The 27,067-nt window shown below is 32.2% G+C and overlaps 4 protein-coding genes across 9 annotated transcripts; 2 read left to right on the top strand and 2 right to left on the bottom strand.

Annotated features, from left to right (window-relative positions):
- Nucleotides 1-110: 110 nt before the first annotated feature.
- On the bottom strand, nt 111-2,469 carry LOC105638155 (rhomboid family protein). Its single transcript, XM_012221906.4, has 6 exons — nt 2,182-2,469; nt 1,522-1,592; nt 1,395-1,435; nt 797-1,282; nt 637-727; nt 111-458 (listed from the first exon to the last, which is right to left on the bottom strand). The coding sequence occupies exons 1-6, from the start codon at nt 2,321-2,323 to the stop codon at nt 372-374; spliced, it is 918 nt and encodes a 305-aa protein (XP_012077296.1). The 5' UTR covers nt 2,324-2,469; the 3' UTR covers nt 111-371.
- A 3,456-nt stretch (nt 2,470-5,925) lies between these two features.
- Nucleotides 5,926-8,440, bottom strand: CBL10 (calcineurin B-like protein 10). Of its 2 annotated transcripts, XM_012221907.4 has the most exons (9): nt 8,183-8,433; nt 7,921-8,092; nt 7,727-7,809; nt 7,379-7,438; nt 7,020-7,128; nt 6,871-6,923; nt 6,655-6,735; nt 6,455-6,567; nt 5,926-6,330 (listed from the first exon to the last, which is right to left on the bottom strand). In XM_012221907.4, the coding sequence occupies exons 1-9, from the start codon at nt 8,204-8,206 to the stop codon at nt 6,276-6,278; spliced, it is 750 nt and encodes a 249-aa protein (XP_012077297.1). In that variant the 5' UTR covers nt 8,207-8,433; the 3' UTR covers nt 5,926-6,275. The 2 variants fall into 2 exon arrangements, with proteins under 2 accessions (XP_012077297.1, XP_089580774.1); XM_089724648.1 differs by having other exon boundaries at nt 6,871-7,128; nt 8,183-8,440.
- Nucleotides 8,441-11,805: 3,365 nt separating this feature from the next.
- Nucleotides 11,806-16,586, top strand: HDA2 (histone deacetylase 2). 5 transcript variants are annotated; one of them, XM_012221908.4, is made up of 13 exons: nt 11,818-12,133; nt 12,245-12,300; nt 12,491-12,608; nt 12,939-13,001; nt 13,358-13,426; nt 13,501-13,667; nt 13,783-13,847; nt 13,933-13,979; nt 14,138-14,182; nt 14,268-14,318; nt 14,790-14,876; nt 15,517-15,604; nt 16,194-16,586. In XM_012221908.4, exons 1-13 carry the CDS (start codon nt 11,897-11,899, stop codon nt 16,283-16,285), a joined length of 1,185 nt encoding a protein of 394 aa, XP_012077298.1. In that variant the 5' UTR covers nt 11,818-11,896; the 3' UTR covers nt 16,286-16,586. The 5 variants fall into 5 exon arrangements, 3 of the variants coding, with proteins under 3 accessions (XP_089580772.1, XP_089580773.1, XP_012077298.1); XM_089724646.1 differs by having other exon boundaries at nt 11,813-12,133; nt 12,236-12,300; nt 13,783-14,005; XM_089724647.1 differs by having other exon boundaries at nt 11,815-12,133; nt 13,783-14,005.
- A 993-nt stretch (nt 16,587-17,579) lies between these two features.
- KEA6 (K+ efflux antiporter 6) lies at nt 17,580-25,882 on the top strand. The gene is made up of 20 exons (XM_012221911.4): nt 17,580-18,059; nt 18,741-18,784; nt 19,237-19,295; nt 19,435-19,513; nt 19,596-19,657; nt 19,745-19,820; nt 19,960-20,034; nt 20,533-20,604; nt 20,697-20,780; nt 21,569-21,637; nt 21,768-21,845; nt 21,994-22,082; nt 22,326-22,422; nt 22,525-22,578; nt 22,847-22,942; nt 23,767-23,955; nt 24,042-24,119; nt 24,308-24,352; nt 25,194-25,283; nt 25,396-25,882. Exons 1-20 carry the CDS (start codon nt 17,828-17,830, stop codon nt 25,477-25,479), a joined length of 1,752 nt encoding a protein of 583 aa, XP_012077301.1. The 5' UTR covers nt 17,580-17,827; the 3' UTR covers nt 25,480-25,882.
- Nucleotides 25,883-27,067: the final 1,185 nt, after the last annotated feature.

Genomic DNA, 27,067 nt, shown 5'->3' on the forward strand with positions numbered 1-27,067 from the left:
TTATCGGGTTATTTTAGAAGTGAAACTGAATAATCATTTGACATCGACTCATTGCTCTTCTCTTCTCTTATCGGTATGTGTATACATATGTTATGCGACTCCAAGGAAACTGCTGAAGATTTCTTAATTATGAAGATGAGCAACAAATTACAAACTGCAAAATGAAAAACTAGCATTATTTGGCTACTCATATGCTCCTATTTGGAGTAATAATGCTCAAAACACGGAGCAACATTGAAAAGGTTACAGAAGCTTTATAGAGAAATCAAGTAAGATCCCCAGCTCTGGTTTTTCTTTCCTGCTTAAATAAAAAAGTAGGACAACCAACATTTTCCCTTATTTGCTATGACTAGGCTTCCATGAAAACCAACTTATGCTCCATACTTTGGGGCCTTCCAAAGCTTGAATGCAACTTCATGCATAAATCTATCGGCTGGTATTACAAGATTTCCACCATGCTGCGACAATAGGAAAACATGAATGAAGTCATTGGAACTGTACAAGTAAATGCAGTAGGACATGCTATAAGCAAGATTAACATATGATCAGAATACATGAAAGAAAAAAAAAGGGGGGGGGGGGTCATAGTTGATTGAAATAAATGCTTTATATAATCTTCGATAATCTAAATTATACCTCTTTAAAATCTTTAAAAGAGAATGTCTCAGCCATATCCATGCGTGTCACAGCATACTGCCACTGAGCAACCAACATGGGACAGTGGTGCCTGTTGATCACGAATTAGCTATATCTATAAGAACACAAAAGCAATGCAACAATCCATTTTTTAGCTTACCTAACATCATTTCGTGGCTTTTCTCCTCTCATTGTGTAACTTTGACGAGGGAAGAGCATGGAAAGATCAGAGTTCCTTTCTTCTTTAGAAACCAGAACTGATAAATTTGTAGAGTCCATTTCTCTGATATTTCCATAGCTCATAACAAGAGACAAGTGCAGGCGGGAACCAATTTCTGAACCAGGTTCTGCTGCGCGCATCACACCACCAACCAGAGTATTAATGTATTCTGTATCACTACTAACCGTTTCACCATCCCCTATGTGCACGAGTACTAAATCAAATTGACTTGTGTCTATGGTCTTCCCCTCTTGAAATCCAAGCAACTTCAGTAATTCAGAGATCACAAGATCAATTGATGATCCAGAAAATGAACCATCATTTCCATGTAAATCACTGAATGACAAAATAGTGAAGCCGACCTTGCTCCCAAAAGATTTTAGAGAAGGATTATCTGTAACAATTGCAGCCTTCATTCCCATAAACCTGAAGTGAGATTATGAAGCATGCAATTGATGCCATTAAAATGTAGATTGAGGTTCGCTTCCTACCATAGTTAGTACAAAAGAACAAAAAAAAAAAAAACTGATGCCAATACCTCTGAGATATGGTTGGCATCGAGGTGCTTTTCTCAACACTCTGTAACAAAATCAAGAACAACTATTAGCAAAAGTTATCAACAAATAGAACTTTCTTATTTCCAGAAAACTATTTAGACATCATACCTTGTCTTGATAAGCTTCACATGCATCCAGCAGATATGCAAACTCCCGAACAATCCTCTCATCCTCGCTTTCTGTAATCGAAATCCAAGTGAGTTTCAATACCATTATCATGACTTCTAAAGATTCAATGAGTTTGGCTCAGTGGCATTAGAGTCATCTCAAAGGGCTGAGAGGTAGCAATTTCAAATCCCCAACCAGAGCCTAAATAACTAAAAAAGAGATCAAGCATCAACCATTATCAAGTTATGATAATACTTCAAAATCCAACTGAATAAACAGAGGATAGACACCTAAAGTAGTAAATATAGAATTGAATTATGTATGGTAGATTAGTAATAAATGTACAAATAGGTCGTAACTTAAAAAGAAAGCATCCGCTTAGTTTACGAATCAACCAACAATGGAAAAGGCAGAAGGATTCAAAACAACAGAATTCAACAACATTACAATTCAAAATCCCACACTAGTAAACTGCTCGACCTAGAAAGCACTAATAAGCCACTATCAGCATATAAAATGGTGAAACAAGCACCCACAAGGCGACAACTAGGTAATTAAAAAGAATAGTGAATGGAAATTTGAATAGTGAATTGCAGTATTGAATTAAAAAAAAAAAAAGAATAGATGAGAAGTAATGAAGAAGATGAGAATAAGTGAAACCTAAGGGAGGGGCATTGGGAAGGCTCAAGAAGCCGCAGGCAGCTTTTGATGCGAGGGAGTGGATGTGAGTGTGGGATTGATCGATGAAATGAGCCAATCCATCGCCGTACAGCACGAGCGATCTGCTTGGTTTGTCCGCCATTGATGATTCTGGGTTTTACAAAGTCACTCAAATCGAGGCGGAGAAAGTGCGAGGATTTATGCCGGAATATTTCTTCATTGGACGGCAAATTGATAATTTGAGGGGAGAAATGAACTAATTTTAAGATTTTTCCTGTAACCCGTCAATTATTGTTAATTAATAGTTATATAATATATATCATATTTATATTTTTATATTTTTTTTAAAAAATTATCAAATGTGTTTAAGTTTTAATAAATTATCGACTAAATTAATTTTGATTTTTTTAAAAAATATTAAATTGAAGTAACAATTATAGATTATATACAAAGAGTAAATGTGGAAAAAATATTTATTACTCTTTAAAACCACAAATGTGACAAATATTTTAGAATAAATTATTTTCTCAAATTTGACAAGTATTATGAAATAGGGATAATACTCTTTACACGTTATGTTATCCTTAATTTATTTGAGTGAAAATCCTTAAATCACTATTGATCATATGGGTGAAAATTAAAAAAAATTATTTATTAAAATTATAATATGACGAGAATTTGGTATTATGTTCTCGGATGTAATAAGTATCTCGGGATGAAATCCATTATGGCCACACTGTCTCTTTCAAAAGAAAAAATAATAGTAATTATTTTAGTTACAAAAATAAATTTACATATATTTTTCTTATTATACTCCTATTTTAATATGAGATATACTTATTAATCTATTTTAACTTTTTGCATAAATCAAAATTAATTAATTGTGTAAAATTGGTTATTATGCATTGAAAAATAGATAAAATTAGTAAATTATATTTTCAATTTTTAAAGTAATTAGCAATAAATAATGACGTTGAAAAACAAAAATGATAATAATAAAAAAGTTATTTTTAATAAGTAATATTAAATATGAGTCTGATAGATATTTAACATACGAACTAACTTATTGAAATGGTAAATGTGTTATAATTTGAGAGAAACAAAACATGAAAGTGTCCCTACAAATAAGTTACTTTTTGTTTTTAAATTACGATTGTTTAATTGTTTTCTTAATTTAAAAAAATAATGTTATGAAAAAGTAATAATTAGTAGCTATATTTAACAATTGTATAATCAAAACCTACCAGGATGGATATATTTGAGTTGAATTTTAAATATTGAATATAAATCAAGAGTTTATTAAGCAAAATCGTGTTATTTTTTTTACATTGAATTCTAACTGATCCATTAAAAATAAAATCGATGGTCAAATAAATAATAGAAAAAAGATATTATTTTGTCTATAAGTATGATCAAATTATTTAAATAGTCAAGCTATTTGGTTGAATGCATAACTGATGTTCAATTCCGTTATTCTAAATAGTCATTTCGTCCATTTGCGTGAGTTTTTTTATAACACAAGAAAACACTTAAAAAATCTCCCAATTTTATATTCATCTGTTGGGCTTTTTCTCTTCTTCTCTTTCTAGGATTTCTATTTCCTTTTTTTTTTTATTTGCAAATGAAATTCAGTCGCACTCAATTCACTAGTTCTTTCTAATTGTTTCTACGATGTCTTTCCAAAAATGTCTTTCCAATTTACCTTTTTTTTCTTCTCAATTCATTTATTGGATTATTGATAACGGCTTTTGAGAATGGATCATCAGATCCAATAGCAACTTCATTTGGCGAATTGGATTTTTGTGCTACAAATGTTCGCAAAAAGCAAGAGATGATACGTTGATTGTTGGGATTTAAACAAAATATAACTAATGAATGTAATTCATCAATTGTTTCGGGGCCAAAATGTAACTAGTGAATGATAATAGTTCTGCCGATATAGTGCATGCCAGGTGTTCGACGAAATGAGTAATGATGGTAAGGATAACGCGGTTGTGATGCTGTGGATATGTGAATGTTATTAGCAAAAGAATTGCACAATACATGAAATCGGCAGCTTTGCAAATTAAATTATGTTTCCCCTTTTTTTATTTAATTCATACATTATAAACCATATTGTGAATCATTCTTAGAAAACCTTCTTGCAATTAAGGGCAAAATTATCAGATAAACCATCAAATATACCCTCAACTCTGCATCTTTTATCAATTACGTCCTAAATCCTACTTAACCCGTCAGATCCTTCAATTGTAAACTTTTGTCAAAATTCTACCACAATCTTAAATTGGTTAAAATTAAGGAATAAAATAAAATATCCACGGGACCCACATTGATTACTGTGGTTCGCCTAACCCATGGGATGGGTTAAGTGAAACGGTGAGTTTCACTCTTCTTCAACCTCTATATATCTCTCCTCTCTTCTTCAACCGTGTATGGTGGTTGACTGTGAATTTCAAAACTGTTTTCCAGCAAAATAGCTCACTTTCAATAGGAATTGGAGTTGGATTTGAGTTCCTAAAGTTGTTATGAGCATTTTGAGACGAGTTTTGCTAAATTTGATGAAGATTGAGAAAAAAAATTGGCTTCTTTATTGGCAAATCAACATTGATAAGATGAAGCGTGTATGACAGCAGTGCCCTTGATAGCCACAAAAGGAGTAGCTTAGTACTTACATCTGTTGCTTTTTCTCATATGGTCATATTATTAAATCTCAGTCATCACCTTCCCCTTCTCAGGTTCTTCAAATCTCGAACATGGATTAAATATTTGATGAAACTATTAGACTATTTAATTAATTTGGTAAAATTTTAAAAATAAAATAATAATTTTTTTAAATAATAATAGATTTGAATCATTTAAATAAATATATTTGCATATTTAACATTCTGAATATTTAAGAATAAAAATCACATGGCATACAATAAAATCTCAGATACAAATTACCTACCATTCAGATAAATAAATTAATATACAGAAATAATTTTAACTTTTTGTGCTATGAGAATATAGTATATGGTCATTTTATAATTATAAAGGGCCATTTATTTTATTTTTGTGGATTGAATATGCTGACCGGTTAAATAATCTATTAACAAGAATGTCATTGAACCACCAGGGAATGTTGGGGTCCTCCGCTAATTGTTGTGGTAACGGTGGCCCAACATGTCACATCATCATTTAGGTCTCTAGGTCTCAACCTCAACATTATTTTATCGGATTAGCCTTACCACTTACGGCATCATTTACACGTAGAAACTTTTGAGAATTAATAGTACTAATAGTAATTGATTGAACAATTGAATAAAATGTCAGCAGTCATCAACCAACTGTTTCTTCAGTGGAATTATAATTAATTATTTAATTATTGTTGAAGAAATATACAAAAATAAGCCACGGCATTGCTTAGACAGTTTATTTTGTTTTTGTTTTTCATATTACAAGGGTGTGATTTTTGCCATGACAAAGAAACTTTCGTCAGCAATGAAGAGCCGAGTCGAATCATTAGCCGTCAATTAAGCTCGAGCACAAATGATGATTTCATTTGAATATCAAATTAATTGACTATGTTTGGTAAGTATACCTGTAGATAATTTTGAAGTACAAAGTTATATTGAAAATTGAATATCTAAGTAAAATTCAAAAGGAAAATTGATCATGCTGCTTTTTAACTCTACATGTTTTGAAAATAAATACAACTTTTAAGTAACCAAATAGATGGTTCAACTAATAATTTGAAGAGTTAGATATTGTAAGGCCAAATTATGCATTTAAAATGGATATTAAGTATCAACAGACAAATGAGAGGGGCATATATAACTTAAAAGACTAACAGATGCAAAAATTTGAATCAACAATCCTTACACCTCACTTAAATTTTGTACAGCACAGATATGATCTTGTGGTGCCACCACTCGGCTCTAGCTTTCTGCTAAAGACAAATGTCAAACCCATCTCCAAATCCGACATGTGAATTCCCTGCCATGAATGTATATTGGAAGCAAAATTCCACAATTTGACTGCACAAAGCAATTCCACATGCAATGGAAGCCTCCAAACACCTTGTTTAGGAAATGCTAGAAAAAAAAGCTTGAGATTCAATCTTCCAATTCGGTGCTAAAAATAAAACTTGGAAATGCAGTGCTCACATCCCTGAAGAATAATTACATTAGTGATAATATTTTATGGTTCAAGACGAAAAGGACTAGGATGGCGCAGATATAAATTTGAGGAAATTACTTCAAATAAGAAAGCATCAGACTCCGGAGCTACTTACTTCAAATAAGGAAGAGTCATATTCCTCAATATAGATGGATGTTTTACCACAAAAGATTTCCATTCTTCCTTACTGATTCTACCATCCTTGTCAGCATCAACTTCAGAAAATGTCTGAAGGAAGGTTGAAAGTACTATTGAGCTTTGATGTTCCAAACAAGTAAAGAAGCAAAGACCATAAAAATTTAAACTACTGCTAACCTTGTCAATGATGTCATCCAGAAGTGTTTCCGGCAAAATAACATCAGATTCCAACAAAATAGCAATTACCATTTGCCTAACCTGAAATGATTAGAAGCCTTACTAATCAAATCCTTCATATGAACCGTCGGTAAGAATTCAAAACAAAAACTTGCTTGCTCAATAGTTTCTGGTAACCATTACTTATTAAGAAAAATCAGTAAAATATATGCTCACCTCTTCTCGTTCAATAAATCCAGTTTGTCTCAAATCATACAGCCTAAATGCAACTGCAGAGAATAAGGGCACAGACAGCGCAGATATATGAAATATGAAAGAGAGCAACTTTAGCTCAGTGAAATAAAAGATTGTCAGTAAAGTCATACAATCTATTTTTTGTTCGAAAGGGGCATAGGGATGGAACACGCTGAGTGCATGGATGAACTCATCAAACTCGATAACACCATTTTTCTTTTCATCAAAGAGATCAAAAACCTTTAAAAAGGAGAGATAAAACTAGTTAAAAACAGAAATGACTAAACAATAATAGAAAAAACTGATCTAGTTTGAAATTGACCATATTTTTGGCTAAAACTAGTCTAAATTAAGTAAACATAAAATGGTACGAGATGAACAATTTCCATTAATTATGGGCTCATTTCCACCATATTGCGATCCCATCAAGAAATTAATCAAAGAATCTTTGAAATTGCACATGATAGAAAGGTTAATGGCACTTCATTACCCGGTCCAGGAAGAGATTCTCGCCGTAAGGAGTTTGAAACAACGCTAATTGAAGTTCTTCCTGCAAGGCAAAAGTGCATAACAATTCGATAAACCAATAATCGCATAGCAAAAAAAAATTAAAGTACGCATACATAATCAATCAGCAATTTCATTCCATCCACAACTGAGGAGTTGAGCAAATACTTTCTTTCCCTTATGCTTTTTTTTTTTTTTTTTTTCCATTCCTTTTTCTTTTAAGATAATATAGAGAATCAACTTTTCCTGATTTCGATCCTTTTACCTCAATAATGAAAAACCAATTTCGCCTGCCCACATCAGAAACCACATACTAATAAAAGAAAAATACCTTATGAATTAATCCATCGTCGATTATGGAAGTACTCAGCTTCTTATAAAGCTCGTACAAGGCTTCCAATTCGTTAATAGAAACTGCATAGACAGTAGCGGATAGCCATTAACACCAGCACAAAATTCGTCATTTCAATAAACACGCCAGAAGAGAGAGAAAAACAGGATAAAAGAGGGAGAGAATATATTGACATGGAGATTCAAGGGAAAGGCGAGCTAGATCGGTGAGACGATAGCTAATTTTCTGAATCCGCGGCTGGCAGTCGAAGCAATTGGTCACAGCATATATCAAAACCTCGATTAAGGCCGCCAATGGAAAAAGCGCAGCGCAAATCTTCTCTCCCAATGTTAAAGAACTCGATCTCTGCGCAATAAAAAAAAAAAAAGAAATGTTCAATAATTTCGACGGAATATAGAGAAAAAAAAAAAGAGGATATTACAGAATTAAACATACAGAAGAATTGTTGAAGAAATCCATAGCGGTCTCGGCCTGCGGTTACCATTCATGAAAGCTACCTCAAGGCCGTCGACTGAAGCTACTACCAACACCAAGGAAAATCGCATGAAAGGAAAAAATGATTAATCAAGGCATGGAGCGAAGTTGTTGCGTTTGTGGTCAGTCTGTATATTAAAATGTGAAAATTTATTGGTGAAAAAAGGACGGAACCGACGACTATCGAACCACTAGCTATATTTGTGGAAATAAGGAATCAAACATAACATGAACCTATGAGCCAATGACGTAGCAACAAAAACCATTCGCGTGTCCAATGTTTTGGAAATAAAAAATTACATCATGTTATTCTTTATTTAATATTTGTTAATAAAAAATATTGCTATAGTTTTAATTTATCAATCAATTTAATTTAAAACTTTCACTTCATAATTTTGTTTTTTGAATTGATTATTTCACTTTTGTTTATAAAAATAAAATTTTATTCTATATCCTAATTAGATTAAATTCAACATGTATTAAATCCATTGAAATTCACTCTAATATTATTTTTTATCATAAAAATATTTATTTCTATTTTAAATTTTTTACTATATCTTTTATTTCAAAAACTACAATTGATATTTATTTTTATTATTCCCAGAAATATTTATTATAGTGAGATTTAATTTTTATAAATTTTTTCTATTTTAATAAACTTTACTAATATTAATTTTCATATATAATTTAATAACACTTATTAATTTTAAATCATTTTATGGAATATTTCATACATATTTAGTTAAATTATGGTTTTAACTGTGATTGGATTTTTAAAGCTTAATTCTTGATATGATAATTAAATTATGCTGAAAACATCGCTATTGTTTTTGTTTTTTTTTTTCTTGTTAACTTTTGCATATTTAATGTCTATTTTTTTTTATTGATTATCATATTCTCATAATCATATTCAATCTTCATATTTAGTTTTAAATTCCTATAGTTAAGTTTTAAATTTTTGTATCGAATTTCAAGGTTTTCATATTTAATTTCTAAAATTTCAATATTTAATTTGTTTGATTGAATTTATAGATTTTCATATTTAGTTTCTATTTCTAAATTGGGTTTTTCATTTGTTGTTTTAAAGTTGGTGGCTACTTGATGGATTGGTGATGATCATTGTGGTGGGGTTGGGATATCATAATTATTAGAGAGGAAGAGAGTTGGTAGACAGGACATTTTTATTTTTTTTCCATGAGGTTTACGGACAACATTCTCGTATTTTTCGTAACAAATTTAATAGATTTTTTTTTAAGGGGACATTTAATAGATACAAAATACTCAACGAATGATATAATAATTGACCGAATTAAACATTATTAGTAATAATTTTTTTTTAAAAGTGAGAATAAAATGATGAATTTAAGCATAATATAAGGACATACTAATAAACCATTATCATTGTCATGAAGTCATTTCATAAATTATATCAAATATATATATATATATATATATATATATATATATATATATATATATATATATATATATATATATTCCTAAATTTAAATTTTTTTATTGGCCATTCAAATATTTTATAAATTATAAATCAAATATTACATTCTATTGGTTTTCTTTATCCATCTTTTAATTTTTGACTTTATCCATATTTTATTAATATATGTATTTTAAATTATAATTAAACTGGGCGAAGTTCCGCACCTTGCGTGGATTGTTCTATTTATTGTATACTGTCATTTATTTTGAAAATACTTTTATTTATAACTCTATACTAAATGAATAATAAAAATAAGATAAAATAAATTTAAACTTGTTTAAATTTTTAAATTTTTATTTATACATCACAATTATTATGCAAAAGTAAAAAGATAAGTGTCAATTACTATTTAATTTTTAGAAACTCAATATATTTTATTCAATTATAATTTGCTACTAATGCAAATATAATATTTCAAATTAATTCATAAAATTTTGTGAATATTATGTAAGCCGATAATGTAAATTTTATTTAGGTATCTTCGGTGATTTTATAAGAAAAAAAAAAGAATTCAAAATTAAAATTGAAATATAGATATAGATAATTATTATAAATGAATATTAATTTTAAAACATAATTATTAGATATAAAATTTAAATTTAAATGCTAAATATCATTTTAAATATAAAATGCTAAATCTATTTTTAATTTATTAGATGTTATCTTATAAATTCTCATTTTAAATGTATTTTTCGGATTTAATGACTTTTTCCTTTAATTAAACCATGTGTAAATGTTCATCTACTTGAATAGTAAAGGATTAGATAAATACAAAAAAACGATATATAGTATATAGTATAAACCATTAAAAAAAGTAGGTGAACATTTAAATGTATTTTTCGGATTTAGTATATATAGTATATAGTATCATTTTAAATGTTCACCTACTTGAATAGTAAAGGATTATAGTAAAGGATTATGTAAACGATAAATACAAAAGTAGTAAGATCATTAAAAAAATTAAAAGTAAAATAATCCAACAAACAACAACAAAAAGAATAAGAATAAACCATTACGAAGAAGATCATTAAAATTAAGAGGTATATATAGATATATGTATATAGATATAGATAAGAAAAAAAAATCTAAAAGTTTTAAAATTTTAAATTCAACATTTCAAAAAATTTTAAAATTTTAATTATTCAAACTTTTTAGATTATATATATATAATATAGATACAGATGAAAAAATTTAAAAGTTTTAAAGTTTTAAATTCAACAATCAAAAAGTTTTAAAGTTGTAGTTATTTCAAATTTTTATATTCATAAATATACATATAAAATAAATGCTAAAAAATTATCAAAAATTGTCAAAAAAAATCTAAAAAAAGGAAAAGGGAATGCTAAAGGAGAATATGCCAATTCAGTTTTTTAAATTTTTTTTTCTTCAAGATTATATATAGATATGGATATGAATATTGCAGTAAATATTGTATATATTTTTTAAAATTAAAAAATTTCAATTGCCATTTAAAATATATTAAATTCTAATAAAATATTATTTATGTTTAAATTTAAATTATTTTCCTTGTTTCTCTTATAATTTTTAAAATAAAAAATTTTAATCAGTAAAAATATTTTAGAATATATCAAATTTCATTAAGCATATCTTAGAAATCTCACTACTTTTCCATTTTCACATTTATATATAGAGTATAAATAAAAAATATATTTATTTAATTCGTTAATTATTTTAAAATTTTGTACTCTATCAGTTTAGAATTCAAATGTAGGTCTAAAGATATATTTTTAATTTATTAAAATAATTAAATAATTTACTTAATTAATATGAAATTAGGTTTCAATTGCTATCAACATTTATCAATCAATCCAAAGAAAAGTTTCATTAAAAATTACATTGAATTATTGATGATCATTTTAAAGTGCAATTATATATAGATATAGAAGGTGGATTTAATTATAAAACCAAAAATCAAACGGATAATTTTGATTTTTTTTAATGGACTTTTTTTACAATTCCGATCCAACTATAAATTTTGCAAACCCAACCCATAGGTTTGGATTTGCTGAGCGTTTTGGACAGTTTTTAACGGTTTATGGCTTCAATAAATTCATTTCATTGCTTTATTTATTTTTCAGAACAATTTCATTTATTTATTATTTTCTCGTTTCTTCTGCTCAGTGCTTATTTGTCAAACTCGCTCCGAGTTTTAAAAGATGACGTTCCGAGTCATTACAGTCACCGCCAAATCAACTCGGAATCTCGGTAAACCGGCGCTGTACTTGGCATGGACAATTGCTTCCATTAAACTCTCGCATTCTCTATATCGTTTCATTCGCTCACTAAAAATGTCGTCTTCTTCCTCTTCTCAACCACCTACCACCGATGCTGCAACTCTCCGTCTAAACCGTATTCACTCAAGCAAGCTCTACTTCGACGTCCCTCTATCTAAGGTTACCTATTTGTACTCTTATAGCACCCTATACTCGTCCGTTATTTTTTCCTAATACTCGTTGCTATAAGCGATTGAATTTGATTTAGTACTGAGCTTTTAGATGAAACAGGTTCCGCTAATATACTCACCGGCTTACAATATTGCGTTTCTTGGCATAGAGAAGCTGTAAGAGCTTGTTTATTCGTCTATTTATTGTTTGGAGTTATAAATAGTGATCATTAATTCATTATCAATAAATCAATATTTGCTATTTGCACTCATTAAATTGCGTGAATTGTTGTCTTTTTAAATTGTGGAGGGAGCTTGCGTTCATAGTTCTGGTGTTTTATTTTTACGGCACGCGTAATTGATGTAGGCACCCGTTTGATTCATCCAAATGGGGTCGTGTGTGCCGATTTCTCGTTGCAGATGGTGCGCTGGACAAAAATAGTATTGTTGAACCTCTGGAAGCTTCACAAGATGATCTCCTTGTGGTATTTTATACATCTATAACAGTGCTTTCAGCTTCTCTTTCTAAATTTTGGATGTATTTTGCATGTAAATGCATCTATGATTGTTTTCAGGGAACTGATTATCCGTGAGACTAAGCATAAGAGTCTACTCAATTTATGTAACTTGGCGTGTTCGATACTTTTATACTTTGTCATATAATTAGTGATATCTAAAGAAGACTTAGAAGTGCTTGAGATAAGTGACACAGATAGAGAAGCATTACTAATCTATGGTTGGATTATTGTTGCTAGTTGAACGATAAGAGTGCACAGCAGTATTTTCACATTGATCTAATTGATTATGTTTAACAGGTTCATTCGGAGTCCTACTTGAGTAGTTTAAAGAGCAGTCCCAATGTTGCCATGATAATTGAGGTGATGTGTAATACTCCCTTTTGTCTGATTTCTTATATTTGATTACTTTCTTCAACTTGCTTTCCAATATGTCTTGCCACATTCTGAGCATTTTTAATAATGGTATCTCTTATCAATTGTCTGTATCTGTAGATTTCTTAACTTGAAATCCATTCAATTAAATCCGGTGAAAGAAAATTTGGCTTATTATCATGCGAGGACTTAGATGTCTATCTTTCTGATATGGTTTAATAGTTTTATCAAGGACCATATATCACCAGGCCCTACTAATTTTGAGATTATGGCTTAGTTTTGAGTTGAATTTATGTGCTTTCTTTTTAAGATCGTTCACCGATTCAGATCACCTTAAAATACAGGTTCCTCCGGTTGCAATATTTCCTAATTTTGTAGTGCAGAATAAAGTCCTTTTCCCATTTCGCAAACAGGTGCAAACATTTTGTCTTAATATTTTATTACAGTTTTCAGATAATTGGGGTATTCTGATTCTGTTATACTACAGGTAGGGGGAACCATCTTGGCAGCTAAGCTTGCAAAAGAACAAGGATGGGCCATCAATGTTGGAGGAGGTTTCCATCATTGTTCTAGTGGAAAAGGAGGCGGGTTTTGTGCTTATGCGGACATTTCGCTTTGCATACATTATGCCTTTGTCCTGTTGAATATATCAAGGTAATGGAATGTAGCTGTGATGAAGCAGATGCATTTCGCATTGGCATGTGAGCCTTAGTTCACAGTTATCTTTCATGAATGGACTTTTGCACTGATTATTTGCAACAACTTATAGGGTGATGATAATTGACCTTGATGCTCATCAAGGAAATGGCCACGAAATGGATTTTTCAAATGACAGTATGGTTGCTTATTTTTGCTTACAGTGCTTGGTTTTCTCATTCTTTTTGCATTTGACTGATGGCTTTGACATTTTTGCTGGAAGGTCGAGTTTATATTCTGGATATGTACAACCCTGGAATATATCCATTAGTAAGTTGCATAGACTCAAACTTGGGGTACTGGTTCTTTCTTACAGAAGTCTATCAATCTCTCTTATTTTGTGGCTTCCATCTGTCAGGTAACAAATTCTTTTTACTCTTGTACAGTTGTTACTGTTGACTTCTGGTTTGTGAATATTTCTCTGACAGGATTATGAAGCTAGGAGATATATTGATCAGAAGGTTGAAGTAGTGGTAAGCTTTCGTTATTTCTCAGTGAAATGAATTATAATTTTTTTCCCTTCAATATAATTTGTTCATTCTTTCTATAATTGAACAGAGTGGGACCACAACAAACGAGTACTTGACAAAATTAGATGAAGCACTTCAGGTCTACAGTCATACCTGCTTTTTACTTCAATATGCTTTGCTTCTCAGTTTATGCTGGATGGTTTAATCTCAATGGAAATAAGCTTTCAAATGTGTTTTCACAATGGAATCTTGTTAGTCAGGAGAAACATATGTGTTATACGTGCTGCTCTTATCTTCTTTGATAGATTGTCTGCCTTACTTAGAATTTAAAGGGCCCGTTGGTTTATATCAGTCAATTTGTGTATGTCATCCTTAAGCCTGTGCTACCTGGAATATTTTTCTATTATTATGTTTTTAACTCTAAGTTACAACAGTGTGTTCCTTTTCAGCCTAGTTAGGTTTGGTGCATAGCAGATGGTGTCAATACTCAATTGTTTGGTTATGTATTTTACTTGTTTACCCTTATGATTTCAAATTTTGACTCAATGTCCTTGGAGTTTATTTTCACATTTTCTCCAGATTCTTTTATTTATTTATTTATGAATATTAGGTTGCTGCTCAAAGGTTTGATCCTGAGTTGGTAGTCTACAATGCTGGCACTGACATCCTGGATGGGGATCCACTAGGCAGGTTGAAGGTATTGTGACCTTTGTTTTGGTTTCTAGCGAATTATTAGTTTGATCTAACTGTTCATCTACTATCATTTTTGATGAATCATGAGCTTAGAAAGACTCTTTAGACTATCATAAACTCACAGTTGCTGGGCTTTTTTGAAACTATTTAATTGAGTGAATTTAATTTAATTTAGGATGCATTTCAGAGAAAATGATAGGTGTTTAGGCTGTCCTTTTTGCCCCTTCTTTTGAGCTGTGAAAAAGCCTTCATATTGTGCTTGAATGTGTTGGATGAATATTCAGTAAGAGGTCTCAAGATAAATTGATGAAGGAATGCTAGTTGAAATAGATTAAGGAATGCTAAAATTTATGGGTCTTAAAAACTGAAAGTTTGAATTTATTGACTTGTCAGAGAGGGCTAGAAACAGTCTTGTGAAATTCAGGTACATAAATTTGTGATGACCTTGATTAAATAAATGAAATAATATTGTGTTCGTCTCTTTTATCAATAAATTTTATTGTATCAGGAAAAGGTAAATATAACAAAAGGCAAGTAATAACTAAATTTGGTGTGTTTTGAAATTCATATTTAATATGGTCTCAGTAAAGGATGTTTAGCAACAATATAGAAATTTATGCTGTGGTTACTCTTGCCTGGTGCAGATCAGTCCTGATGGAGTAACTGCCAGAGATGAGAAGGTTTTCAGATTTGCTCGTGAGAGGAATGCGCCTCTTGTCATGCTGACATCAGGTGCTGTCATCTTTCTAACCAAGTCAATGTGTAGTAAAATTGCAAATTGCTCAAGCTATGTTAAGAATAATGTCCCAAAAACTGTCTTTCACCCGTGGGTAGATAAATTCTCAAACTGTGCAACGAATAGCTCCTGGATTAGTCCAGATTTGAGTAGTTTCTCCTCATGTCATTATTGAAATGACAATGAGTCGGAGCTTTTTTACATGCTTTTCTTAATTCAAGAGGACGACAATTGATATTTCATCTAGTGATCTATTAGTTTCCTTTGGCAGCTTTCTAAAGTAATCACCACATCTTCTTTTACTGTTGCCTCCTTTGAAAGCTGTTTATAAAAATCAGAGAAAATGCAGAAATATATTCGAGCACATTATAGATTTTTGTTGGGCATCTTTGAATTTGTTTTCTAGGTTACACGTGGCAGTAGTGATTTGATTTAATCACAGTTGATGTTGATCCATACGCAATAATCAGGATCAATATATATATATATATATATATATATATATATATATATAGAGCTCCTGGTTCATTTTTTGCAGATATGCAATGAGTTTATTATTTATTTATTTATTTTTTTCTGTTTCAGGTGGTTATATGAAGACTAGCGCGCGAGTCATTGCCGATTCAATAATAAACCTTTCGAAAAAATGCTTGATCAATTTAAAGCCATCCCGGTGAAAGATTAAACTGCAACATTAATTTCCCTTTTCTATATATATATACACATGCACACGACAAAAGAGGCTAGCGAAGAAAGATGTATTTGTAGAGAACAATATAGAAAGGTAAATTTACAATGCATAAATTGAGAGGAATGCTGTGGATGTTAAATAAATTGAAGTTGTGAGTAAATTATGAAGCCATAATAGAGATGTTAAAACTTAGAAGGTAAATGGATTGGTGATTGTATCTGACTCTAGGATTTGAATCTTCACCAATCAATCGAATTTTAATGATGTACAGGAGGTAGTTGGTAAGAGGTCGCAACTTGCAATCAATGTCGGCGAAGCTCAATGGTCCCTACTATAGTTGGCAATCTTAGCCAATAATATTCCAGCTTTCATTGACACATCTAAACTTATTAGATGGGTCTAAACTATCTTTCATCACTGGTTCTCATCATTTTTTTTCTGGGATCATAAAGGCCTTCCACTGGTTATAATTAATTGGCATTCTTTACCAATTTTCTTGTATTACAGACATGCTGGCTTAATGGCATTCATATTGTTTACGAAACAATATTTCCTTTCCTCCTGTCTGAAATACATGCCGTTTGTTTGTGTTTGTGCATCGGAGAACAACTCCGCTTTATGGTTTTGTGACCGCCTAATAAGATTCCAAAAATGACAAATCTAACTTGGTTACATATTTATTGTTGCGTTAATGAATAAGCAACAAATGCAAGAAAATCGTTTCCATGTCCTTTGTTGTCGTCTGGGAATGAGAGCAAGATCTATCGTCTTTGTCTACAGAAGCTACAGGCTTATTGTAGAATTTCTAAGAATTTTAGAGCGCACCGAAACAAATTAGTTCAGATTCAGCCTTTAGCCTTAGATAGTATGGCTAGTAAGATATAGAGTATTTATAATTTGATTCTCATAGAATTTTTTTTCATATTCCGTTTAGATTTTAGTAAATACGATTTTGGGTGAAATAATAATTTGTTATTTTCCCTTACACGATTCATTTATTTAGTCGATAAATCTATCTATTTCTGTTTTTGTTAAATAAATGGGATGATAGGATTATTTTTTTTTTAACTAGAAGTTGATGGTTTAAACTCTAGATATTAGTCCTTTATATAATTCCTTAATTAAAAGTTAAAAAGTTCAAATTTAAACTCTAGATAGAAGTGGATTCGAATTAGTCGGGCCATTCCGCTTGTGATATGGATGATTTAACAGATTAAAAAAAAAAAAAAGAAAAAAGAAAAAAGGTAAATGCATATTTGACTTTGATATTTACCTCCAAAATAGGTACTAATCCCAGCTAGTCTCTTAAATCTAAAAACAATAAAAAATTGCATTGTATTCTCCTAGCTTGCTTCACTCTAGTTGGTTGGCCTGGTCTCACTCACCCACTTCGTTTCTTTTCATCGTTTCTCTGTGCATCGTCGCTCTCTCTCTCTTCCTAATATCAGTACTATTCTACTGCTACTACTCGTGAGCGTCGAAGTGGAGCGAGTTTGATTTGCTTCTCTCTTAATTCTCCTCTCCTGAAATGTTGATGATAAGAACTGTATTGCTCCGCGAGCTCATTATTCTCTTCTTCGTCTTCTTTTCTTCCTTCTCACTCGCTGACGAACTCACAGAGTCAGAGTCAGATCGGCTTCAGCTTACCAACGACACAGCCGTATACAATGCTTCCCTCTCTAAACCCAGAGAAGGCAGTTTCGCTAAAATCATCGATGATGCTCTTCGGATGGAGTTCCCCGAGAATGAACAGAATGACGGTTAGATTTTTTGCTTCCATTTTAAGATATTTCTTTATGCTTTAGAGTGAATAGTAAGAAATTGCAATAGTTAAGTTGCTTTTAATTTGGACTAGGTCTTACTTTAGGTCAAGATTTTCTTTTTTTTTTTTTTTTTTTTAATCTCGCTGGCCAAAAACAGCGGAGAAAATTTAGCTGAACTGGATATGAACTGGAGGTTAATTAGATGAGATTAGTTTTCCGTTAAGCATTTCAACTACTGATGTGTTACTTAGATTTGCTGGTTGTCCATCGTTTGTGATTTCTGATTTATGAATCTTATACTGAAAATTTGCATATTACAGAACTTTGGATCTTGTATTTCAATTATTAGTATAATTTATTTGGGACTGGGGTTTAAAATCTTATATGGATCTCCTACGGCATTAGGTGAAATGAAGTGCTGAGTTTGATCTTTGAAATACCATGGAATTACCATTTTATTTTAGACACCGATTTAATTTGCATCCTCTAATCCATCCAACAGCATATGTAGTGTTATTTGATTAATTGATTGTCCTATCAGTTACACCTACTAAATCCAAAGTAGATGATAGTGGAGCAATCCAATGTTTAAGGGTGCATGATGATGCTCCAATCGTTAGTTAGTTTACGTGTTTCCAGAATCTAACTAATCATTGTCGCTCCTTTCTTATTTGACAGTAGCTGATTCTGGAAGCTTTAACAATAGTGTATCTGAGCAGCAGGTTGGTGTGCATTTCTTTTCAAGTTCTAAGCAACATATATGAATGATTACTGTATGAAGTTATGATCATATCTGGAGTGTAATTAGCAATCAAGATAGCTTGCAGCTTATATTCATGTTTGACTGTTTATAATGCTGTAACTTGAAATTCTCATATTACTTGAGAAATTAATCCATTTTTCTGTTTTTTTCTTCAAATCCATTGAAATATTATCAGTTTGATTTCTGTCTTAAGTCATATTAATTTTATAGTGGGATGTGCTGGCTATGATGCAGTGTTTCTCATTTCATTGTCTCGATAAATTCCTTGCTCAACACCAATTTGGTCTAGTTCCACAAGTAGAAAAATGCACCTTATTACAGAACTTCTGTTTTCCTCTTTTCGGGTTCATGTCAATCATATTCTGGCTTGAAGTTTGCTGAAGGTATCTTCTTATCTTTTGTGTTTCTCAGGCAGTTTTGGAAACTGTTGCCAGAGTTAAACCGAAGAAAAATGACACAAAAGAGGAAAAGTATAAGCTTATATCTTTAGAATAGTAAATTTCTTCTTTATTTTCTTCAAGATTATGCTGGCTTGTGCCTTTATTAGATAGTAGATACAAATAATTTCCTAAATCATTTGACATATTTCCTTTCTGAGTCCAATTGCAGGTCGTTTAAATTCCATGATGTTTTTAATTTGGATAATGATAATGGAGCTGAAGATACCCCGATGCTAATAGATAGAAAGGTATGATATTCATTGGATGCTTTTCTTTGTTGATTTGATTACCATGGTTGAAACTGATTTTTTTTATTTGTTAAATTTTTAGGACAATGTCTTCATCATATCTAACTTCAAATCAAAATATCCAGTGCTGCAGCTAGACTTGAGGTAAACTTACTAATTTGTTGTAATTATTTGACTTTTCTGTACTTAGTTGTTTAGCTGATGTGAACTCATCTACTTATTGCTTTGTAGATTGATATCAGATTTGGTTGTCGTCATTGTGTCCGCAACTTGTGGTGGCATTGCATTCGCTTGTGCTGGACAACCGGTCTGATCATATTTGATCTAAGCTTAGTTCATGACACACTGCAATGCTAGGATATAATTCAATGTCTGGGCATGCCATTCGCTAAGTTACCTGTGCATACCTTTTTTCTTGAACGGTTTCTAATGTAAACATTTTACAGGTCATCACTGGATATTTGCTAGCAGGGTCTGTTATTGGGCCTGGAGGGTTCAGCTTTGTCAGTGAAATGGTGCAAGTATGTGGCTTTTCCATTGAACAGCATCCATGACTTCCTGAATGATGCTTTATTTGCCTAGTATTTCCCAAGTTCTTAATTTAATGAAAGACTTCATGTCAGGAGTTGGTGCAGTTTATTTCTGAACCATCATTAATGATAATTTCAATTGATTGCCATTTTGGTTCTTTAGGCTCCACATTTTTACTTGCAGTACACAATTTGCATCAACTGCATGACATTGAGCACCAGAGCATACTTCTATGGTAGAGTTGTTATAAAATAATTGAGAGCATTATGTACAGTTTTAGTAAAGAGTTTCACCCTTTGTTGTGATAGTAGCTTAAAAAGATCCTGTTATTTCCTTTTTCGATGTTTTGATAACTCAAGATGATTATCTTCTCAGCAATACTTATTTATATGGTCTTGCTATGTCTTCTATCTCCGATTGAGATTATTATTTTTCCATTAGATAACCTTACGTGTTAACTCTTTTTTTCACATGGTTCTTTCTTGTAGGTTGAGACTGTGGCTCAGTTTGGTGTTATTTTCCTTCTTTTTGCATTGGGCCTTGAGTTCTCAACAACAAAAGTTAGTTCTTTCATATACTTTATCCTGTTCCTTTTCTATTGATCCAAGTCATGGTTGATCCATATCTCAAAGTTCGTCTTTCTTATTTTCAGCTTCGAGTTGTTCGAGCAGTTGCTGTTCTTGGAGGTCTACTCCAAATTGTTTTATTTATGTTCTTATGTGGAATTACAGCCATGGTATGACTATCAGCTCCATCAGGAATTTGTATTCGACTATTAGACTGTTTTGGGAAAGTTTTCCCCATTTAGGGCCCATTTGGATGCGCAGTTAGGAACCAGCTTTTGGCGTTTGGGCTCCCAACCACTAGTTACGGATGTTTGCTGAATTCAGCATTTGGAACAGTGTTTCAAAATCCAAAGGGTAGCAATTCAAAATTGTAACTGAAACACTGGAATCTGATATTTCTACCTGTTAATGTTTGGTCCTCAACTGCTACCTGCCAGCCACCCATAGCTAACTGCAATTGCTGAACCAAGTAGCCCTTGATGTGAAAGCCCTTGACTCATGCAAACAAAAAATGAGATGTTCAATCAAATTGTGGCTGCTATTATTGACAGAAATATGCTTAAAACAACAGTTTGAACTGAATTGGAAGTTATATAACAATCTCGTTTTTCCAATGTCTTGATATTTTTTGGCTTTTAGATACCATCATAAAGTTTTGACTATGTTGAACTGCTGTATAGTTTGAGTAGCTAGTTTCGTATTGGGATCAAAACTCAAAGGTTGCATTGTAGTTACTAATATATAACTTTGTTCTATTACAATGTTCTGGGGGGAAATATGTTTAAATCCTGTTGGTCGTAGCGTTAGCTTTAATTGGTAATTTGGCAGCATCAATACCAGATGCTTCAAGTTGAGTGGAGATCTTTAAACCACTGGGTTTTGATGCAAACACGAGCAGGATATGTTGTGCAAAATTTTCATTATAAATGCTGCCGTTTTGATTCGATGCTATTTGCAGTTATGTGGTGGTAAACCTTCAGATGGTGTATTTGTTGGCGCATTCCTGTCAATGTCTTCAACAGCAGTGGTAAAACATTCTCTTGATGTGTTGCATGGATCCTCTCTTTCTCTTGCACACATATAGGCACATTTATGCACAGATATATCGACTTTGTTGTGTAATGCTCCTGATCATTAAGGCACAAGTTTTTGCCCAGGTTCTGAAGTTTCTGATGGAAAAGAATTCTACTAATGCCCTTCATGGTCAAGTCACCATTGGCACCCTTATTCTGCAGGTATTTGGTTCTGTTCCTTCACATGACCTGCTATCTCAGATTCACTTGATAGCATGTAACTGCCGCTTTCTGATACTAAAGGTCTCAATGTACACTGTCCATTTTATTTTCCTCTTGTTGAGTCTTGAGATATTTTTTGGTCAACCAGGACTGTGCTGTTGGTTTGCTGTTTGCTTTACTTCCAGTTCTTGGTGGAACTTCTGGCGTTCTTCAAGGAGTGATATCCGTGACTAGATTGTAAGTAAAGAACTTCAGAATGGACTAAATGTCCACAGGATGATTTTCTTCTCATGAGCAGACACTGCCAATTATCAAATATTTGAATGCAGGATTGGTTAAATTACCTACTCTGTGGACACCCCAGCAACGTGTCTATTTTGATAGAAAGAAATAATATTTCTCGTTTGTGCATCACACATATAAGCATTGAAGTCATTTATGACTTATCCATTATAATGTGCTTGCTCTTTTCTTAACCAGGTTGGTAGTGTTGGTGGCATTTTTGGCTGTTTTATCAATATTATCCCATACTTGTGTTCCTTGGTTTCTTAAACTGATGATGAGCCTCTCGTCACAGGTACTGCTTTTTAGCTTAAATAAGAACTAAAAGTTTTTCTGGTTTAGAATTTTGCAAAATGGGCATTCATATTTCTATGATCATATAATTTAATTTTTGCAGACAAATGAGCTCTATCAATTGGCATCAGTAGCATTCTGCTTGCTAATAGCCTGGGTTTGTTCCATTTACTTATTCTTGATCCCTATGGAACCATTACATTTACATATCTACACAAATATTCTGTACTTTTTTGGCTATCTTACTTTCTTGTATCATTTTTATTGCTTAACAAAAAAAGCCTCAGTGGTGACAACTTTAGATTCACCTCAGATTCATTTTGGATCGTAAAATGCTTCTTGAGATAATTCAAGCTGGATTCATTTCAAATTCTTCATGATGCATATTAAGTGGCATTAATATCTAATTTTTGTTATCATTTCAGTGTAGTGATAAGCTGGGCCTAAGTTTAGAGTTGGGTTCATTTGCTGCTGGGGTGATGATATCAACAACTGACCTTGCACAACATACACTAGAACAGGTAAGACTACAGATTATGTGCTAAACTGTTATTGGAAATTGTATCTTTATGGATGCAATTCAACAGCCTTGGCAATGTGTGGATAACAGTATAAAAGAACTTGTTTCTTCATTTATTTGTTTATTTTGATGTGTATGCATGATTGCATGAGCCATCAGTAAAAGTTGTAAAAATTTTACCACCATGAGATTCATGACAAAGTATGCTTTTGTATAGTAGTAGAATATAGCAAAAGAACTGGTATCTTACTAAATGTCTGCTGAAAGGAATTATGTGACTGTGATGTGCCTTGGGCACTATCTTGTGACAAGTGACAGCCAAAGAAGCAAGTGTTTCCTGGTTCCCATATATGCAAGGAAAGAAGCTGCCAGTTTCTTAGCCAATTGATCTTAATTCAGAGGAAATAATATGATTCTATTAGATATTCCTTTTCCTTAGTTGACGGCTAGGTAATCAGTTTGTTTGGGCGAATAGGTGCCATACATAGGCCATCGGTAGTTTGGTCAATAAAGAATAAGTTTGTGTATTCTATATCTAAATAATAATGTTCTAGACCTTCCTTTCTCTCCCTTCCCTTAGCAATTGAATTCTTTTGATTAACATTTTCATCAACACTTAATATATCTATTTATGTGCAACATTATAGTTATACAGTATCAAGTGTAAAACTGTGACAGTTGTATGTGCAAGTTTTTCATGTGCAGTACAGTTGTAGTCCATCTTTGCACCAATTGATTTGTTTCATATCTTGTTGAGGCTTTAAACATCATAGTTCCATCATATATCTCTGCCACCCTGAACCTGAAGCTTTGTTTCTTGTGCAGATAGAACCAATTCGTAATTTTTTTGCTGCTCTTTTCCTTGCCAGCATTGGGATGCTGATAAATGTTCATTTTCTCTGGAACCATGTCGATATATTGGTAGCATCTGTCATACTAGTCATAATCATAAAGACAACCATAATTACTACAGTTGTGAAGGGATTTGGTTACAATAACAAGACTGCACTGCTTGTAAGATTTTGTTTGATGGCTAAGTTGTTATGTTGCTTCTTTTTCAGCAGATAAGTAATTCATTTAAATAAATACCTATTCTGTAGGTTGGGATGTCTCTTGCACAAATTGGGGAGTTTGCTTTTGTTCTTCTCAGCCGTGCTTCTAATCTTCACCTCGTTGAGGTTAGTACAGCCTTGTTGCATTCTGTTGTGACAATGCTTAAGAAGGAAACCCCCTTACTATGAGAAATGAGAGGTTTAGGATATCAGGCATGTTTGTTGGATACATTATTTATTAATGATAACGGGCTGATGGCATTTTTTTTCAAGGTTTTCTTTCGATTAACATTTTGAGGGTTGACCATTTTCAGGGAAAGCTTTACCTACTTCTTCTTGGAACAACCGCTCTTAGTCTGGTATGACAACAATTTGATTGAATCTCTGATTGATTTTATTTTGATGGATTTAAGTCTTTTCTTTGCCTGGTGAGTTGTTGGGGTTTCATGCATCCTAGTGCTATGTACTGATTGTTTGTGGTAGAAAGCTATGATTTCATTGGATCTCATCTTTCATTAGGGTTTTCTTTTCCTCCTTGGAAGATTGCAAACCTCCCATCCTTTATGTATCCTCTGAACTTAGAATTGTCGATTTCTCCGGGAAAGATGCGATTCAGATTATTAGTAGATATGATGTTATTTCTAGTAGATATGACTGTTTATTGTTTCTGTGTTCATAACCGTGGACAGGAGACACGGATTTGATTTATCATTGAGACATTGGTCTGACAAGTGTGTCTGTAGGAACCGATGTACATACATTGCATGGTTATATTCATCGTCACACTATTGAACTACAGAGATTCTTTTTCTTTGAGACTAATGACCGATATTCTTTTATTTTCTAATATACACAAAATGGAAGGTAACATGTGGACCAGCAGTGGAATTATACACATCTGCTGCATGTTGGCTATGCATCTTACACATAATGTGATAAGGAGTAATAACTGTAACTCTAGAACTGTTTGCAGTTTGTCCTGTAGAGTTGAAGAGTCAAAATTAATGTTTCTTTTACTTTTTGAGGAGCACTGGTAATTGAGTTGCAAAGAAGGAAATAACTTTTTTTATCCATTAATCTGATGCTCCGATTTGTTTCATGTTAGAAGTGATTTAACTACCTTGAGAACTAAACAAATTGGTGACTTCTGCAGAATTTAGAATTTTTCTCACATGCATACTTACAGGAAAATACTTGCAGGTAACAACTCCTCTGCTTTTTAAACTAATTCCGGCTGTGGCACATCTTGGAGTGCTGTTACGGTGGTTCCCACCTGATAGTTCTGTTGAGGTAAAGCACCACCCACTTCAGAACTTTTTTTTTTAGTCATATTATCATTTTTGGTATTGAATGTTTTTAACTTTTATTCTGAAGCTAATCCTGGATGCTCTTTGACTTCCAGGTGGGATTTAAAGGAGAAAATTTCCGATCGGACAGTGGTAAACAACGGATTACTCTAATCGTTCAAGCACCTCATGATTCGTGAGCTTTGTATATATATCTATATCTATATATATGCTGTGCTCTAGCCTGTTTCTCCCAGTTGTGCAGTTGAAACAGAGCTTTGTAAACAGCGGATTGATGGAATTTTTTTTCTGTTGTAACCAAACTATTACCAAATCAAGCGTCGGAAACACCACATTGAAGAGGTAACCTAACTGCTTAAGGAGTGACACAAAGCTTTTACGTATGACTTATGCTAATCATTCTTATCTTCCCTACAACACGTTTCCCCCTATTTGTACCATAGTTGAAGTCAGTCTTGTAATTTACTCCTACCTGACATTTAATGAAATTGTAAAATTACCTTCTGTTCCGTTGTTTTTTCCCTTTTTCATCATGTTCAAAGAACTCAAACCATATATGAAATCAATTTTGACCAATATTAATATTAGATGTTACATTTCAGTGTTTGAATTTTTGTTGGATGGAGAATCCTTTGAAACACTGCACTGGTCCTTTACGAGACAAATTCCAATTAGTGAACACTTGGATGTTCAATTTTTTTTTTTTTTTTCCCTCTCTCCTCCCCTTTCTGTACAAATGCACTTGTTCTTTTCAATTATAGGATCTGTTCATCTTTAATGCATTCGTTGATCCATTAATTATCTTTAATGAAGAAGAATGCATGATCACAAGTAGAAACCTACGTAGCATGTAATTGAGATAGACATACAGTATTCCAGTACATGCATATAGATAGTACCTTATACAAGTATTACTATCAATGCTTTGTTTTATCTATTAAGGCATTTTATCTTAAATCACCAAAGTTTGAGCCCTCAGTTTGGAAACATGCATACACAGAAGGAGATCAGATTTGGGCTTAATCCAACTACCCAGAATGCAAAATAATAAGAAAAGAGATCGGATAACTTTATATTGTGGGCCACATAGCCCAATTTAAAATGCCTTAAGATTCACACATGTAATATGGTTTACATAGGCCGATACTCTCTTCTTTTTTCCTTTCCTTCCAGACCGATGATTTTGATTCTATAAACCGGGCAAGAACCAGAATTGGATGAACCCGCAAGTGATTCTCAATTAGAACCAGATCGAAAACCAAGCCTACATTGTCCAATCATTAGATTATAAATTAATATAAATATAATTCTCATCGTCTTTATTTAGTAAAAGAATAAATAAATAAATCAAGTATTTATAAAAGTGCAATCCTATGTCTTCTAGGCCAAACAGAACACAGATCTCCATGCATCACATTACGTACTTGCTAGTATGAGACAGAAAAAAAAAAAAAAAAAAGGAAAAAGGAAAAAAGCCCAAAATTCTGATTGGTGAGAGTAAAGGTAAGCACAGCATATAAATGAATAATTAAAAAATTTTAGGTATTATAAATTAAAGGTACAAGAAAAGATTTTTTTTTCCTTATTATTCTTATTCTGTCTGTGTTAGGCTTTGCCAGACTGAAACCAAACCACCTCAACATTTTATTGTCACTCTCTTTTGCTATTTCCATGACTAGATCCAAACATATTACACTTTTACTTTCGGTTCTATAAATTAATAATTAATTTTTAAATTTACGTTTTCACGAGTTACTTCTGCCTCCT

This window comes from Jatropha curcas, chromosome 8 (genome assembly GCF_041381405.1).
Source record: "Jatropha curcas cultivar XTBG-Jc1 chromosome 8, XTBG_Jcur_1.0, whole genome shotgun sequence".
In the NCBI taxonomy this organism is placed as follows: Eukaryota; Viridiplantae; Streptophyta; class Magnoliopsida; order Malpighiales; family Euphorbiaceae; genus Jatropha; species Jatropha curcas.